Here is a 19,273-nt window from a genome sequence, read left to right on the forward strand (position 1 = left end):
TACATTACTGGATACTCACTGTGTCCTGTTTCTGTTCTGATGATACATTACTGGATACTCACTGTGTCCTGTTTTTGTTCTGATGATACATTACTGGATACTCACTGTGTCCTGTTTTTGTTCTGATGATACATTACTGGATACTCACTGTGTCCTGTTTCTGTGTCCAGTTGGTGACGCGGGGGTGCGAGGCACGGGAGGTGACCCCCCTGCGTGACGGGGTGGGCCAGCCAGGCTTCCTGATGAGCGAGGAGGGCTTTGTGACGGATCTGCAGCGGTTCGGCTATGCGGAGAGCGGGGGTCTGCAGCTGGGGGCGCGGGTAGTGCGTCTGTGTGGCCACGTCCTGGTGCACCTAGGACCAGAGGAGAGAACCAGACTGCTTCGCACCGCCCACAAGATCCACATCACCGTCATCCCTCCAGATGAGAACGGCAAGCCCCGCAGGTCAGAGAGGGGGGAGAAGGGGGGTCATGGGTAGTGATGGGGTCAGGGTTCAAGGAAGTTTGGTAGGTGAAGACTAATGTTGATAAGGAGTTAAAGGACAAGGGAGGGAAGGAGGGAAGGAGGGAGGGAGGGAGGGAACAGATGAATTCAGGAGGTCAGGGACACACCATTCCAGGGTCATAGCTCACTCTGTTGGTTAACCACCAGCTGGTTAACAACCAATCAATGTCTCTAATGGCCTCTAATGATAGTGACCCAGGTAGTGTTAGCAAAGACCTCTACATTCTTCTAATGTCAGCCAGATGGACAGTGGTACAGTGTTACTGCAGCCTGGTAAAGGAGGAACTACTCAGACAGAGGAAAGGCAACACTAAACAGGATATTAACAGGGCTCGCCATGTACACGTCAAACTGGCTGGTGGAGATATCTACAGAGAGAGAGAACCCCTCATTAGTAGATATGGTTTTGACAGTCGTGTTTAAGAACAACCCCAAAAGTGTAGCTGCTGGCAGAATGTTGTTACATCTTATAATAGGGAATGACACCTCTTAGATTTCAAAGAGATGCCATGTTTTTTCATAGGTAAATATATGTTTTTGTTGTTGTGCAAAATCCTCAGAGGTACTGCTCTAGAATACTGTATCATTCATGAATAAACAGAGTGTATTAAAAGGGATGCATATATTTATGTAATATTTATTCAGTAATACCATCTTGTTAGAGAAACCTTTCTTGCTCTTCTGCTGTCTCTAATGGGTCCAGGAGTTTCTCAGAGTTATACCAGAAAGCCATCCAGGATGCAGAGCGTAAGCCTGGGGAGGGCCAGTCTGGAGAGGCCTGGGTGCTGGACGAGAGGGAGGAGGAGGAAGAGGAGGAGATGGAGGAAGAGGAGCGGGAACAGGGAGAGGGGAAGGAGGCGGAGACGATGGAGGGACCAGCAGAGGGAGGAGAGGCTGAGGACAGGCTGTCAGAGACTGGACTGGGTGAGGAGGACCAGGGGGACCAGGGGGACCAGGGCTCCCTCCTCTCCCCACCCAGCCTGCCTCTGTTACGGGCCACCTCCCTGCAGGACCACCCACTCAACCAGACCGTGGAGATCACCCCCTCCCAGCTAACACGCAGCTACTCCCTAGAGAGGCACCCGTCCTGCCGAGACATATGTGACAGGTATGTGACCTCCACCCTCAGCCCCATCATAAACCTCAGGTTATTTATTCCTCAGAGGATTCTCTGACATCCTTGTCATCATGAGTTCAAACATCATGGTTTTTACTCTGTATTATTGTGTGTGTTTATGGTTTCATCGAACAAACTCTAATTTTAGCCCAAATCTCAGCTATCCTGAAGATGACTAGATGAACTAGTTTGCCCTCCAGATTGGATTGGTAAATCATTAGTGTAAACAGTGGATTTATAATCTGTGTATGTCTCAATCTTTGTGTCTCTCTGTGACAGGCATTTGTATGACAACGTGGGTGTGAAGTTGAAACATCACATCTATGAGAACCCAGGGGAGCTGAGAGATGCCACACCTGACCTCATCCTGGCTGTCAAACCCAAGATGCCCCTGGACGAGGAACAGGTACAGAGACACACAGGCATGGAGACAAATGACAATCTGGATAATAATCTGACGAAGGTCCTCACCCCCTAGTCTGACTGCTTCTATCTCTCTCTTTCCCTCTAGTTTGTGGGGGCTGAGTTGGGTGAGGAGAGGCCATCAGCGAGTGACCCCTCCCTGTCCTCCACCCGGTTGTCATGTCTGAACAGAGCGGAGAGAAACTCCCGAGCTCTGAGCCTACACAACTCCATCACCAAGAGTGGGTGTTCCACCACACCACTCACTCCTGCATAACATCCCAATTCCTCTCCAATGTCCTTACACACCTCATTACCATCACCACATCCTCAAATATCAGCTACCCCTAGGTAGACGTCCTAGTTTTAGGTGAGGATGGTGATGATGTGTGTTATGAATCCTATTTCCCATGTATTTCTCCTGTTTATTAAACAGCACTTTAACACTGGCATGCATAAACAATAGCGTCTATTAGCAACTGCTCAGCGATGTTGATCACCCTCCTGATGATGGCAGACAGACAGTTGTTCCACTGCCACAGCTTGAGAGTGAGAGCAGTAAAACAAAAGAAAGCTGACTGTAAAGAGAGAGAGGAGTAGCTATGATAAGAGAAGGACTATGCAGGCTGTCTGAAACAAAAGGCCTCTGTGCAGACCCTGTACCAGCTGATGAGGCCAGGCCAAACGGTGCTGAAACGGAACAATTACAACTGTTTAAAAATGCTCAAATCCCTTTTTAGCCCCCAGACCCTTTCTCCCCTAAACCCCTCTCCTCATTATCCTCCTTTAGCCCTGCCTTCCATCCCCTTTGTCCCTCTTCTTTCATCTAGGCTGCCCCCTATCCCCATAACCCAATATGCCCCCGCCCCTCTACCACCCACTACCAGCTACACACCAAAGGAGGGCCAGATGGGGGGTGGGCTTTAGGCTGCCTCAAATCAAGGATCCCTTTTGGACCATCTGCTCTCTCTCTTTCTCTGCCGTGAGGCTATGAGACTCATCACAGTGTTTCTGTAAGAGCTCACACACTCATCCTCTCAGCAGATACTTCAGCTTTCTTGGAGGAGATTGTCTCTGTTTCCCTCCCCACACTCCAGAAGGCCGTCACACACAGAGATCGAAAGAACCCACTTCTCGCTCTCACACTGCAGCTCGTCGGGCAGCGCCACCGAGGCAGCAAAGCATTGTGGTAGCACCCCCTGGTGTTGGCTCTTTGTCCTTGTTGAACCACAGAAGGAATTTGCCTGCTCATAAATCCCACAATTCTGTTGTGTTGTCATGCTGTATTGTCATGGTCTGCTGCTCACCTTGTTGATATGCCTTTGTTATGAAAGCCCATTGAAGTTCTGTTTCTCTCTTCCAGTCCTGTCGGAGACCACAGATTCCTCAGAGGAAGAGTGGCAGTCTATAGCTGACCTAGCCACAGCATGCCGCAGCATCCTAGAAGCCTTGTCACGTGAAGGTAAGAAGACATCTATCTGCATGGGATGACAACACATTATGTTATTTTACTAAATGCATCTACAGCTGTCATATTTGATACATTACCAGAGGGAATGTTGAAAACCAAATACTTTATTTTCTATCGAGTGTATATGGCTGGCTGTGTATGACTGGCTCAGTGACTAACATGGGTAAGTGATGTGTCATATTCCACAACATAAAGCAGGAGATGGGACCCAAGGAGCAGACTCCCTGACAGATGGCAAGCTAAAGGACATGAAGGACAGGTGGGTTTGGGTCTCTAGCTATACACGGCAGGTAGCCTAGTGGTTAAAGCGTTGGGCCAGTAACCGAAAGGTTGCTGGATTGACTCCCCGAGCTGACAAGGTATAAATCTGTCTTTTACCCCTGAACAAGGCAGTTAACCTACTGTTCCCCGGTGGGCTGTCAATGTGAATAAGAATTTGTTCTTAACTGAATTGCTTAGTAAAATAAAGGTTAAATATCAAATGAAAAATAAATACATGCACACACTGAGATTGGATCACTGTAGACCTCTATGCATGTGAACTCCAAATGGTGTCTGACTCATTGTCCTCTGTCCTTTGTGTGGATCTTCCTGTGGGAGGTTGTAAATCAGAGATGGACTTTTGAACAGTGTGCATATTTCAGCCTCTCTGTTGCTCATCATGATACTGGCTCTTTGGCATATTGCCTGTCCTTAGATCTCCCCTCATCATCTCTCACACTCTCTTTCTTTAACTCTCCAACTCTCTCTCCTGCTGTTATGTATTCTCATTCTTTCTCTCGGATTAATAATCATTTGGTGGTTGCTTATATTTGTCCTGTTTCATACGTGTTAATTGGACATGTATTTTTGTGCATATCCCAACTCCCCGTGAGACCCCCTTGGAGAGTGGGGTTACGGCCAGTACCTCAGCCTCCTCTCTGTTTGACTCAGTGTGATGGCATGTTCCTCTTTCACCCCATTCCCGCCTTTATTGTGTCTCCCATTCTGACTCAAAGTCTCTCTTGCTCACACACGTACATCTATTTTACTCACTGTCTTTTCACACAAACACCTAACAGAGAGGATACAGGCAGGGCCGGGCCCCAGGCATAAGCTGTCTACTACGGTGCTCGACCACCTCTCAGAAAATCTACATATATACACTACCGTTCAAAAGTAACTTTCTTCTGAAACTCGTCAGTCTGTTCTTGTTCTGAGAAATGAAGGCTATTCCATGCGAGAAATTGCCAAGAAACTGAAGATCTCGTACAACGCTGTGTACTACTCCCTTCACAGAACAGCGCACACTGTCTAACCAGAATAGAAAGAGGAGTGAGAGAAAGTTCTTTGTTCCTGGCCATTTTGGGCCTGTAATCAAACCCACAAACGCTGATGCTCCAGATACTCAACTAGTCTAAAGAAGGACAGTTTTATTGCTTCTTTAATTAGCACAACAGTTTTCAGCTGTGCTAACATAATTGCAAAAGAGGGCCTCCCGGGTGGCACAGTGGTCTAAGGCACTGCATCGCAGTTCTAGCTGTGCCACCAGAGATTCTGGGTTTGAGTCCAGGCTCAGGTGGCCGTGACTGGGAGGCCCATGCACAATTGGCCAAGTGTCATCCGGGTTAGGGAGGGTTTGGCCGGCAGGGATATCCTTGTCTCATTGTGCACTAGCAACTCCTGAGGCGGGCTGGGTGCAGTGCATGCTGACCAGGTTGCCAGGTGTATGGTGTTTCCTCTGTCACATTGGTGTGGCTGGCTTCTGGGTTGGATGGTCAAGAAGCGGTTTGGCTTAGTTTGGCTTGGCTTGGCTTGGCTTGGCTTGGTTGGGTTGTGTTTTGGAGGACGCATGGCTCTCAACCTTTGCCTTTCCCGAGTCCGTACAGGAGTTGCAGCAATGAGACAAGACTGTAACTACTACCAATTGGATACCACAAAAAAGGGTTAAAGAAAAAAACAATTGCAAAAGTTTTTTTTAATGATCAGCCTTTTAAAATGGTAAACTTGGATTAGCTAACACAACGTGCCATTGGAACACAGGAGTGTAGATATTCCATTAAAAATCAGCTGTTTCCAGCTACAATAGTCATTTACAACATTAACAGTGTCTACACTGTATTTCTGATCAATTCGATGTTATTTTAATGGACAAAAAATGTGCTTTTCTTTCAGAAACAAGGACATTTCTAAGTGACCCCAAACTTTTGAACGGTAGTGTATATTTTTTTGGAACTCAATCTGTTGAGAATTAGAACAGTTGAATACATCAAGTGCTTTATCGAAATTTGGTTGACCCTCAGAAGTTTTTATCTTGTCATGTCAGTTACTAACATTTACTCAATTAGCCCATGTCAGCTAACAATTTTTTTGATTGGTCAATTAGTCTAGCCGGGGCCTCCCGAGTGGCGCAGTGGTCTAAGGCATTGCATCGCAGTGCTAGAGGCATCACTACAGACCTGGGTTCGATCCCAGGTTGTGTCGCAGCCATCCGCGACCGGGAGACCCGTGAGGCGGCGCACAATTGGACCAGCGTTGTCCGGGTTAGGGGAGGGTTTGGCCAGCCGGGATGTCCTTGTCCGGGGATGTCCGGGCCGGACGCATACACACTGACTTTGGTCGCCAGGTGTACGGTGTTTCCTCCGACACATTGGGGTGGCTGGCTTCCGGGTTAAGCGAGCAGTGTGTTAAGAAGCAGGGTCGTGTTTCGGAGGACGCCTTTGCCTCTCTTAAGTCCGTACGGGAATTGCAGCGATGGGACAAGCCTGTAACTACCAATTGGATACCACGAAATTGGGGATAAAAAGGGGTAAAAAATGTTTTACAAAATAAAAAATTATCTAGCCGGCCATGTAAACTTGTAGGAATCGTGGTTGAATTATCAACAGAGCCACTAAAATGTTTTGCCTGCAAGGTGGTGTGGCCCCACAACAAAAGTTTGCTCAAGGCCCCCAAAAGGCTAGGGCCGACCCTGGACACAGGAAACATACAGACAGCACCAAACTATGTGCATTATACTGAGTGTGTGTCTCTGTCCCGTTTCGCCAGTGACTCACCGGGCCACCTGGAGGAGAAGGTGTCCCAGCTGGAGGACATGCTGAAGAGGCTGCAGGACGACCTGCAAAAGGTACTCCCCATTCAGATGGCCAACCACAGCCCCTCCCCAGAACCCCCTCACAGCATCCTGCCCACACAGTGACCCCACGACCCCCCCATCCCGTCCACTTACCCCCCACCCTACCTTGTACCCCACCCTCCCTTCTCCTCACCCAACCCCCTGATTCCTACTGCAGACAAAAAGACAGACAGACAGACAGACAGACAGACAGACAGACAGACAGACAGACAGACAGACAGACAGACAGACAGACAGACAGACAGACAGACAGACAGACAGACAGATGGAATGTAGAAGTAGGGTGGGCCAAGCAAAAGAAACCTGTCTTGTCATTGGGCAGGGTGAACAGAGGAGATGAGAAGATTGGCTGGAGGGACTTTGGGCAACCATGCTCACTCTCTCAACACTAAGTGACCAATGGTAGTAGAGGCAAGTACAGCATGAGATTTTTCCTCTGTTGCGTTGAAAACAAAATAACAATTGGAAATGGAACTACTAAAAAACAGAGTTCATTAACCCAATAACCCAAAACCACCTGTGGGGTCCTTCATGGATGTGAAAGATGTAAGCAGAGTTCCTCCTCTCAACCCTGAAGGTCTGACAGGCTGTCAGTCATCCCTGTGTGCAGCCTCAGGACCTCAGCACCATTTCTCCATTCACAGGCTCTTCTCTGGGGGACTTGGGGACTTGGGGATGGATGACCTTTGAAGCCTTCAGAACTACTGAATGACTAGCTGTTCTTGTAGTGTTGGTTACACAATGTAGAGCATCTGGAGAGGAAAGGAAGACTGAAGCAAATTGGAAAAAGGGTGAGAAAGAGTGAAAGAAGGAGAGAGAAATGAAGAGGGTTTGGAAGCCTCCCAAGCATCCTTAAACACATTTGGGTGAGACATGATTCCTTTGTTACAGTAACGAGGGTGTTTAATCTCTGAGGTCAAATGAAACCCTATGGTACGCAGTGTGCTATATCCCTCCAACGTAGTCCTTTTCACCACTCAAATATCAAAGAGACGCCACACTGCCAGTGTTTAAAACTGCCATCCAACTAAGTGAATGACATTCTAAGGATTTTAGTGCAAATGCTATTCGCTCAACTTCTTGAAACATGTGAGACATGAAGCACACATAAGAATCAAACTCTGCAGATATTATGGTCCCAATCCTGTGGCTATAACACCAACATAACCAAAGTCTTGCCCTCTGTTTTCGTAACTCCCTACTCTTCCTCTGAACACTCACCATTAACACAGTGTTATCATCAGTCTAGACAACACACAGACATTAACAGTCAGGGACAATGAACCAAGAAGGAAGACGACCTAACAGGGACATGCCACATCAGATGATCCATTTTCTCTGTTGTTCTGCCCTGGTAGAGTGAGTGAGCATGGTTGGTTATGGGCTGTCCCAGTCCCAAAGTAATGTCCAGCAGAAACAAGTAGGAATTAGCTAAGACCGTGGGAATTGTGTTACCTCAGAGTAGCTGGTTAGGTTCCATTCAGAAGTGTGATGTGAAACATGGACTACTGTTGGTTAGTCTTTGGTTTCTGTCTGACTGCCAACACGGCAGGGTTTACCGTACTGGAGCTAGTATAGTATGGCCCAATGAACAATCACCTGATGTGGTGATGATCATTTGTTACTTTGCTTTCTGTTGGACTCTCATCTTTACATTTATTCATTTTCCAATTCTGAAGCTGAGTACTTGTTATTTCAGGTATATTGACTTGCTCCAGGGCACAGTTGCACTATGGTCCACTAGGGAGTTGAACCAGCAAAGCCATACAGTACTGCTGCTACCAAAGAGAATTTCTATTGACCCAGATTGGTGATAACTGGTCTCATCTATCATGAATTGTTATTGTCAACTATCCGTAACCCGTCACTTCCTCATCCCACGACTTACTGACATCACATCACACCAGACAGACAGACAGACAGACAGACAGGACAGACAGACAGACAGATGAGACAGACAGACAGACGAGACAGACAGACAGACGAGACAGACAGATGAGACAGACAGACGAGACAGACGAGACAGACAGATAGACAGACAGACAGACAGACAGACAGACAGACAGATGAGACAGACAGACAGATGAGACAGACAGACAGACAGACAGACAGACAGACAGACAGACAGACAGACAGACAGACAGACAGACAGACAGACAGACAGACAGACAGATGAGACAGATGAGACAGACAGACAGATGAGACAGACAGACAGACAGACAGATAGACAGGAGTCCGTCTGGATAGAACCCTTTCTCTATGTAGATAGTAATACAAATCAACACCATTACATAAGGCAAAGGTGCGAGGAGGCAATATAATTAAGCAATAAGGCACGAGGGGGTGTGGTAAATGGCCAATATACCACGGCATAGGGCTGTTCTTATGCATGACGCAGTGCCTGGATACACCCCTTGGCAGTGGTATATTGGCCATAAACCACCAATTCCTGAGGTGCCTTATTGCTTAATTATTGCTTAATTATATGATATTATATATACGTTTACCAACGTAATTAGAGCAGTAAAAATACATGTTTTGTCATACCCGTGTCAGTTAAAGGTTTAGTGTTAAAGCAATAATGCTGTTGGTAACACTGGTTGTGCTGGTAGTGGCCCCTGTCTGTCTGTGCACCCTAAGCCTCCGATTTCCTGTCTCTGTCACAACTCTTGATACAGTTTATGGCATAGCAAACAGGAAGCATTTACTATGGCAAAGCACCACTCTAAAAATGGCAATAGCTGATTTCAAACAGAATTCCAAGTAGTGAGAGATTAGGGTGACCCCTGCTGTTTGGTTGGTGAGGAATGCAAGACATTTTGGAGCTTGGGTCTTTATGGAAATCTCACTTGTATAACAATCAGCTACATTGGAAATAAAATGTTATGGCAATTCCTCTGCTCTCGTTTAATGAGAGATTGATTTATGAATTGGTTGTTTGGTCTGGAACAAGTGGTTGCCATAGTAAATCTGTCTAAACATTTCCTCCATACTCCACTTCTCCCTATGGAGTGCTTTTATAGAAGGAAATTGGTTTGTATTTGCGTGTGTGAGTGCGTGCGTGTATCTGGTGTGTGTGTGTGTGTGTACTTCTCTAGTACCCTGTCTTGCTTGCACTGCTACCACAAGGCATGTAGGTGTATGTTTGTGAACCCGTCTGTCTGCGCGTGCCTGCTGTCCAGCCCAGTCCAAGCCAGCCCTCACCCACCTCCACCCACACCCAGATCCCTCTCACCCCTCCATCCATCCCAGCCATGGTGGTCTGACAGACGGGTGTTGTTGTGTGCCGCTCCCTGGCAGGAGAAGGAGGACAAGGCGGTGCTGCAGGCCGAGGTGCAGAGCCTCAGGCAGAATAACCAGCGGCTGCAGGAGGAATCCCAGAGCACCGTGGCCCGCCTCATCAAAGTCACCGAGCTGCTGTGCAATGTCAACAAGCCCTGCTAGCTCTGTCACAGTACACACTATGTGTACAGACACACAAACACACACACAATATCACACACACACAAGATCACACACAAACAAACAAACGCAGACAAACAAGATCATAAACACATGCCGGACACACCACATTCAATATTGTATACAAACACCCATGCACAATACATCAACATACTCTTACTGTTGCTCACTGTATATTAATACAGACACACACATGCACAATACATCAACATACTCTTACTGTTGCTCACTGTATATTAATACAGACACACACATGCACAATACATCAACATACTCTTACTGTTGCTCACTGTATATTAATACAGACACACACATGCACAATACATCAACATACTCTTACTGTTGCTCACTGTATATTAATACAGACACACATGCACAATACTCTGCATTCTGTAGAATGACATTTGAACTCTGGACCAGCCCATGAGTGTCGAACCAACTGAAAAACAACCCTGAGTCATTTCTCACCATCTGATGGTCTTCTCAATAGCTTGACCAGTTGTGCCGCATATCCAGGGTTGCTTTTTACCCAATAGTGTGTTTCTTTGTACCGTGAGTGTGTGCGTGCGTGCATCACCATGGTTATTTTATCTTGCTTCACATACTTGACAAGTTGGGCAGAATAGCAATTGCTTAAAGCTACCCAATTGATTTAGATGAAGAGACACATGTGCAGCATGTTTGATGGCTGTTTATTTCTATTGACCCAAAGTGTGTGTACAGTATGTAAACAGTAGTCTCTCTCCTCTCTGCTCAACCTTCTCCATGATATGCAACGTCTCGGACTGAGAACAAACAGCTCAGCTGTGCACCATTAGAGTAGAGGGCCTTGGAGCTACATAGGGAAAATGACATGCATGCAGGCGGCCTGCTTGAAAAGACGGACTGATGCATACTGACCCTGCCTCTCTCTGCCAACCTGCTCACAGAATGGTTAGTTCATTGTGTAGAGACACTATTCTCTCCCCTCCATACCGCCTCAGCTTCATTTGAAGGGTTGTGGACATGAGTCGGCCAGTAACAGAGTATTTCACATCTGCTTTCAGGGAATGAGATGCAATTTAGTTATAAGGGAATTGACTCACCGAATGGACTCAGAGAGCTGGTGGTGTTCCGTGCAAGTAGTTGAGACGGATATGGAAGTGGATAATACCTTGGATGAGGATGAAACAATGGAACTTTATCCCTTAAAGACTGTCTGTAGAAGCTACACTGTAGAAAGTACGCCTCCTGCTGGACTGAGCCATGTGCTGCCACACGGCAGCTCTCCTTTCAAAGAAACAAACATTGTAGAGATTTAATGTAAACTGAACAGGATTCCTCTAGTGAACACAGCCATCTGTGTTCAATTATATTTTGTGTTTGTTTGTTTGCTGGCTACAATGATAATTCAGTGTATTTGAAATTCATTCCGAAAGGTTCTAGAGTGGTTGACTGTGGGTGAGGGATTCCCTCATTTCATCTTTCTGTGTGTGTACCTACTGTATGTGTTTCTGCGTTGTTTTTGCACTTTTAGCATAACCTATATGGGCATGGGACAGGGCACTATTTAACTTCCTGCCCAGGTTTATGCCTTGCTTGAAAAATGAAAGTGGATTTGATCTCACCCCACCTCATCTTCAGGTCCACTGCTGATGATGCCAATAACAATATGAGATCAGAGGAGGACGGGAATATTCCTCCTCCAAGACTGTTCTGCCAAAAGACGCCAGGGCAGATCTCCGACACCCCACTCAGACCACTGGACCCAGCTGTGACACACCCAAAATAACTAGACTTCAAATTTGGAAGGGATGCCAAACAATCGTCAATCACACTGTCTCAATGCTACTTTTTAAAGACCTACCCTTTCACTTCCTCTTGTGATTTTATTTTAGAGTTACTGTGATTGCCCGGTACCAGCAGATTACCATATATTCTAATTAAATAAAACATCTGAACTTTATCTATATGTGAAGATGCCATGTACAGCTGAAGTGTTCAATGTTACTTAGCGCATTCGGTTGCGTATGCCGTCCATTGCAGGATGGTTTAATATGCAGACCAGTGTAAATGTGGCCGAACAGGCTGTTTGATCCATGCTGTTTGAAATGGTTTTGAGAAGTGGAAGAATATCTGATGTTTTACTGTGTTCTTCTGTATAGTTCTTTAGATTCTAGGAGGTTGTTGAAGCATGATACTGCACCAGGCAACTTCCTATCTCCCCTCTGTGTGTGTGTGTGTGTGTGTGTGTGTGTGTGTGTGTGTGTGTGTGTGTGTGTGTGTGTGTGTGTGTGTGTGTGTGTGTGTGTGTATGTGTATGTATGTATAAAAATGTAATAACTTATTAATCTTGCAAATGTGGAATTCCTTGTTGGATGTTTTAATACAAGGGGGGGGGGAGGAAGCAATTACATGTGCTATAAAGTTAAACTGGTATGGTGTGGGTTGGTTTTAAGGAATAATATTTTTTTGGTAGAAATTCAAACACAAAAAGACAGCAGGAAATATACTTCTGCAATGTTCTAGTATTTCTTGGGGAAATAATATTGGTTATCATTATCATATTACTATTGAGCTATTCATTCAGAGCTCCTACGTTCACATTCAATAAGGTCTCTAATGCCACTAGGTACGTGTTAAAGAGTGACTCTCAGACTGTCCACAGAGGACCGGACAGACAACATGGTCAGACTGGTTCATGTGAAGGCTTCTCTCTCAGACATTCTGCCTACCTGAAAGTGTAATGAACGGTAACTCAGCTTGGTGTCTTCATTTCAGTTCTTCATGGTAGCAGACAGTGACAGGTTGTCCTGTACCCTCCAGAATGACAGGTGTGTCTGCCACATGACAGACGCAGATGTAAGGTTGGTTGGTATGGGGTCTCTCCAGGGTCCGCTCTGCAGCCCTAATTACATCTAAAAGAAGACCTACAATAAGATGGGGTTAGGGACCCCAGGAAAGTGTCAAATGGGTTATATGAAGACGATATGAAGTTTGTGTTTGGTTTTGTTAGGTTAATGGGAATTATTCTGTATAGCACTGGTTAAAGACCAGTATCTCCAACCCTATCAAAATATAATAATTCGATGCAGAAAAACACAACTTTCCACAATAATTTGGACAAGTATGAACCATTCTCCAAATCACACTCTTTGGTGCACTTTGAAGACCCATTTATGCATCACAGAACGTATGTCTGACACAGAACATATGTCTGACACCTGACACAGAACGTATGTCTGACACCTGACACAGAACATATGTCTGACACAGAACGTATGTCTGACACCTAACACAGAACGTATGTCTGACACAGAACGTATGTCTGACACCTAACACAGAACGTATGTCTGACACCTGACACAGAACATATGTCTGACACAGAACGTATGTCTGACACCTAACACAGAACGTATGTCTGACACCTGACACAGAACATATGTCTGACACAGAACGTATGTCTGACACCTAACACAGAACGTATGTCTGACACAGAACGTATGTCTGACACCTAACACAGAACGTATGTCTGACACCTAACACAGAACGTATGTCTGACACAGAACGTGTGTCTGACACAGAACGTATGTCTGACACCTAACACAGAACGTATGTCTGACACCTGACACAGAACGTATGTCTGACACAGAACGTATGTCTGACACCTAACACAGAACGTATGTCTGACACCTAACACAGAACGTATGTCTGACACCTGACACAGAACGTATGTCTGACACCTAACACAGAACGTATGTCTGACACCTAACACAGAACGTATGTCTGACACCTAACACAGAATGTATGTCTGACACAGAACGTGTGTCTGACACAGAACGTATGTCTGACACCTAACACAGAACGTATATCTGACACCTGACACAGAACGTATGTCTGACACAGAACGTATGCCTGACACCTAACACAGAACGTATGTCTGACACCTGACACAGAACGTATGTCTGACACCTAACACAGAACGTATGTCTGACACCTGACACAGAACGTATGTCTGACACAAAACGTATATTTGACACCTAACACAGAACGTATGTCTGACACCTAACACAGAACGTATGTCTGACACCTGACACAGAACGTATGTCTGACACAAAACGTATATTTGACACCTAACACAGAACGTATGTCTGACACCTAACACAGAACGTATGTCTGACACCTAACACAGAACGTATGTCTGACACCTGACACAGAACGTATGTCTGACACCTGACACAGAACGTATGTCTGACACCTGACACAGAACGTATGTCTGACACCTAACACAGAACATATGTCTGACACCTAACACAGAACGTATGTCTGACACCTGACACAGAACAATTCAATAGGCCATTCACTCACCTGCTGTAGGCTACTTCAGCTGGGAAATGATCTCCACCCAGCCAATAGTAAACCTATGAGAAAGATGCCTGGTAGAGACATGTGGATGTTGCCTCCACCCCTCCATGCTGTAAGAGCACAGATAAATGAAGTGTTTTCCTGTTATCATTGGTTTGCCTTTTATGTCATGGCACCATCCTTACAGGAAACCGTGGTGTCAGTATATGTCCTACTTACCACACAGAGCTGGAATGTCAAGATAGAATAGAGTACATGATTACCAGTAGAAGCACACATGAAGTCATATCCCTGGTGTAGGTTTATGGCAGGCCTGGGCCACACATCAGGTCAGAACGGTAGCACACATTATGCACTCAGCTCAGCCAGTTAAAGAGCTGATGTTACCATAACTAGGCAGTGGCACACTGAGGGAATGTATTGTAAAACACAAAAACATGTTTTCAGTATGATGCCACCTCTAAACCTGTTCTTTCCCTCACAGGAAGTCAATTGACTAAATGTTGTTCATTTACTGTGAACTGGAGGACATGGCAATAAAGAATCCTTTAGAAGTGATTGGTGTCCATGTTATGATTCTCAATGTTTCTTTCTTTCTGAGACCTGACAAAGGGCAGTGTTGGGAAGCTGATATCACTTTGTTCAATATCCCATTGAGGATTGTTATTTTGATGCTATTCAGTGTAATATAAAGCTACATGTTGACAACAATGTAACAACAAGATTACATCAGATTACAAGTCCTGACTTGAGGGCATTATTAGTTTGAAGGACATCTACATCATTCGTTTTACTCTGTCTGGTTAATGAAATATTACACAACTCCTACTGCAGTGATCCAATAACTAGACCCTTCAGAACATACATTACATTTGCTGTAATCAGCATCATTCATGTAACTGATACAATCACAAGTAAATATCGTACTCTTTCTATGGGTGACTGTACAAATCAAATCAAATGTATTTATATAGCCCTTCTTACATCAGCTGATATCTCAAAGTGCTGTACAGAAACCCAGCCTAAAACCCCAAACAGCAAGCAATGCAGGTGTAGAAGCACGGTGGCTAGGAAAAACTCCCTAGGAAAAACTCCCTAGAAAGGCCAAAAACCTAGGAAGAAACCTAGAGAGGAACCAGGCTATGAGGGGTGGCCAGTCCTCTTCTGGCTGTGCCGGGTGGAGATTATAACAGCACATGGCCTAGATGTTCAAATGTTCATAAATGACCAGCATGGTCAAATAATAATAATCATAGTAGTTGTCGAGGGTGCAACAAGTCAGTAACACAAGAGTAAGTGTCAGTTGGCTTTTTCATAGCTGATCTTTGAGAGTATCTCTACCGCTCCTGCTGTCTCTAGAGAGTTGAAAACAGCAGGTCTGGGACAGGTAGCACGTCCGGTGAATAGGTCAGGGTTCCAGCAGGTCTGGGACAGCAGGTCTGGGACAGGTAGCACGTCCGGTGAACAGGTCAGGGTTCCATAGCTACAGGCAGAACAGTTGGAACTGGAGCAGCAGCACGGCCAGGTGAACTGGGGACAGCAAGGAGTCATCAAGCCAGGTAGTCCTGAGGCATGGTCCTAGGGCTCAGGTCCTCCGAGAGAGAGAAAGAAAGAAAGAAAGAGAAAGAGAGAATTAGAGAGCATATTTAAATTCACACAGGACACCGGAAAAGACAAGAGAAATACTCCAGATGTGACAGACTGACCCTAGCCCCCCGACACATAAACTACTGCAGCATAAATACTGGAGGCTGAGACAGGAGGGGTCAGGAGACACTGTGGCCCCATCCGATGAAACCCCCGGACAAGGCCAAAAAGGTAGGATATAACCCCACCCACTTTGCCAAAGCACAGCCTCCACACCACTGGAGGGATATCTCCAACCACCAACATACCATCCCGGGACAAGGCCGAGTATAGCCCACAAAGATCTCCGCCACGGCACAGCCCAAGGGGGGCGCCAACCCAGACAGGAAGACCACGTCAGTGACTCAACCCACTCAAGTGACGCACCCCTCCCAGGGACGGCATGGAAGAACACCAGTAAGCCAGTGATTCAGCCCCCATAATAGGGGTAGAGGCAGAGAATCCCAGTGGAAAGAGGGGAAACCGGCCAGGCAGAGACAGCAAGGGCGGTTCGTTGCTCCAGCCTTTCCGTTCACCTTCACACCCCTGGGCCAGACTACACTTAATCATAGGACCTACTGAAGAGATGTGTCTTAAAGGTTGGGACTGAGTCTGTGTCTCTCACATGGGTAGGCAGACTATTCCATAAAAATGGAGCTCTATAGGAGAAAGCCCTGCCTCCAGCTGTTTGCTTAGAAATTCTAGGAACAATTAGGAGGCCTGCGTCTTGTGACCGTAGCGTACGTGTAGGTATGTACGGCAGGACGAAATCGGAAAGATAGGTAGGAGCAAGCCCATGTAATGCTTTGTAGGTTAGCAGTAAAACCTTGAAATCAGCCCTTGCCTTAACAGGAAGCCAGTGCTAGCACTGGAGTAATATGATCACATTTTTTGGTTCTAGTCAGGATTCTAGCAGCCGTATTTAGCACTAACTGAAGTTTATTTAGTGCTTTATCCGGGTAGCCGGAAAGTAAAGCATTGCAGTAGTCCAACCTAGAAGTAACAAAGGCATGGATTAATTTTTCTGCGTCATTTTTGTACAGAAAAAAATTCTGATTTTTGCAATGTTACGTAGACTGTCCTTGAAACAGTCTTGATATGTTCTTCAAAAGAGAGATCAGGGTCCAGAGTAACGCCGAGGTCCTTCACAGTTTTATTTGAGACGACTGTACAACCATCCAGATTAATTGTCAGATTCAACAGAAGATCTCTTTGTTTCTTGGGACCTAGAACAAGCATCTCTGTTTTGTCCGAGTTTAAGAGTAGAAAGTTTGCAGCCATCCACTTCCTTATGTCTGAGACACAGGCTTCTAGCGAGGGCAATTTTGGGGCTTCACCATGTTTCATTGAAATGTACAGCTGTGTGTCATCCGCATAGCAGTGAAATTTAACATTATGTTTTCGAATGACATCCCCAAGAGGTAAAATATATAGTGAAAACAATAGTGGTCCTAAAACAGAACCTTGAGGAACACCAAAATTTACAGTTGAATTGTCAGAGGACAAACCATTCACAGAGACAAACTGATATCTTTCCGACAGATAAGACCTAAACCAGGCCAGAACTTGTCCATGTAGACCAATTTGGGTTTCCAATCTCTCCAAAAGAATGTGGTGATCGATGGTATCAAAAGCAGCACTTAGATCTAGGAGCACGAGGACAGACGCAGGACCTCGGTCTGACGTCATTAAAAGGTCATTTACCACCTTCACAAGTGCAGTCTCAGTGCTATGATGGGGTCTAAAACCAGACTGAAGTGTTTCGTATACATTGTTTGTCTTCAGGAAGGCAGTGAGTTGCTGCGCAACAGCTTTTTCTAGAATTTTTGAGAGGAATGGAAGATTCGATATAGGCCAATAGTTTTTTTATAATTTCTGGGTCAAGATTTGGCTTTTTCAAGAGAGGCTTTATTACTGCCACTTTTAGTGAGTTTGGTACACATCCGGTGGATAGAGAGCCGTTTATTATGTTCAACATAGGAGGGCCAAGCACAGAAAGCAGCTCTTTCAGTAGTTTAGTTGGAATAGGGTCCAGTATGCAGCTTGAAGGTTTAGAGGCCATGATTATTTTCATCATTGTGTCAAGAGATATAGTACTAAAACACTTTAGTGTCTCCCTTGATCCTAGGTCCTGGCAGGGTTGTGCAGACTCAGGACAACGGAGCTTTGGAGGAATACGCAGATTTAAAGAGGAGTCCGTAATTTGCTTTCTAATGATCATGATCTTTTCCTCAAAGAAGTTAATGAATTCATCACTGCTGAAGTGAGAGCCATCCTCTCTTGGGGAATGCTGCTTTTTAGTTAACTTTGCGACAGTATCAAAAAGAAATTTCGGATTGTTCTTATTTTCCTCAATTAGGTTGAAAAATAGGATGATCGAGCAGCAGTGAGGGCTCTTCGATACTGCACGGTACTGTCTTTCCAAGCTAGCCGGGAGACTTCCAGTCTGTTGTGGCGCCATTTCCGTTCCAATTTTCTGGAAGCTTGCTTCAGAGCTCGTGTATTTTCTGTATACCAGGGAGGTAGTTTCTTATGACAAATGTTTTTAGTTTTTAGGGGTGCAACTGCATCTAGGGTATTGCGCAAGGTTAAATTGAGTTCCTCGGTTAGGTGGTTAACTGATTTTTGTCCTCTGACGTCCTTGGGGAGGCAGAGGGAGTCTGGAAGGGCATCAAGGAATCTTTGGGTTGTCTGAGAATTTATAGTGCGACTTTTAATGCTTCTTGGTTGGGGTCTGAGCAGATTATTTGTTGCGATTGCGAACGTAATAAAATGGTGGTCCGATAGTCCAGGATTATGAGGAAAAACATTAAGTTCCACAACATTTATTCCATGGGACAAAACTAGGTCCAGAGTATGACTGTGGCAGTGAGTAGGTCCAGAGGAATGTTGGACAAAACCCACTGAGTCGATGATGGCTCCGAAAGCCTTTTGGAGTGGGTCTGTGGACTTTTCCATGTGAATATTAAAGTCACCAAAAATTTTAATATTATCTGCGATGACTACAAGGTCCGATAGGAATTCAGGGAACTCAGTGAGGAACGTGGCATATGGCCCAGCTGGCCTGTAAACAGTAGATATAAAAAGTGATTGAGTAGGCTGCATAGATTTCATGACTAGAAGCTCAAAAGACGAAAACGTCGTTGTTGTTTTTATCCAGAGACACTACAGTAGGATATGTACAGACTAGATATGAAGTTTCTTTCCAAAATGCTAAATCAACCAATTTTT

At 45.4% G+C, this 19,273-nt stretch overlaps 1 protein-coding gene across 7 annotated transcripts in view; it reads left to right on the forward strand.

The window, feature by feature from the left end:
* The window catches only part of LOC115204310 (signal-induced proliferation-associated protein 1), a 42,565-nt gene extending 29,184 nt beyond the window's left edge, over positions 1-13,381 (forward strand). For 2 of the 7 annotated variants that reach the window (XM_029769768.1, XM_029769769.1), the window contains exons 9-16: positions 171-445; positions 1,209-1,613; positions 1,902-2,028; positions 2,134-2,266; positions 3,388-3,486; positions 3,691-3,754; positions 6,523-6,601; positions 11,119-13,381. In XM_029769768.1, the coding sequence (XP_029625628.1) occupies positions 171-445; positions 1,209-1,613; positions 1,902-2,028; positions 2,134-2,266; positions 3,388-3,486; positions 3,691-3,754; positions 6,523-6,601; positions 11,119-11,373 (1,437 nt within the window). In that variant the 3' untranslated portion in view covers positions 11,374-13,381. Of the gene's footprint in view, positions 1-170; positions 446-1,208; positions 1,614-1,901; positions 2,029-2,133; positions 2,267-3,387; positions 3,487-3,690; positions 3,755-5,649; positions 5,689-6,522; positions 6,602-9,834; positions 10,141-11,118 lie in introns of those variants that run through there. The other 5 variants (XM_029769773.1, XM_029769770.1, XM_029769771.1 and 2 more) reach the window with 5 other exon arrangements.
* Positions 13,382-19,273: the final 5,892 nt, after the last annotated feature.

Source organism: Salmo trutta, chromosome 12 (assembly GCF_901001165.1).
Source record: "Salmo trutta chromosome 12, fSalTru1.1, whole genome shotgun sequence".
Taxonomy (NCBI): domain Eukaryota; kingdom Metazoa; phylum Chordata; class Actinopteri; order Salmoniformes; family Salmonidae; genus Salmo; species Salmo trutta.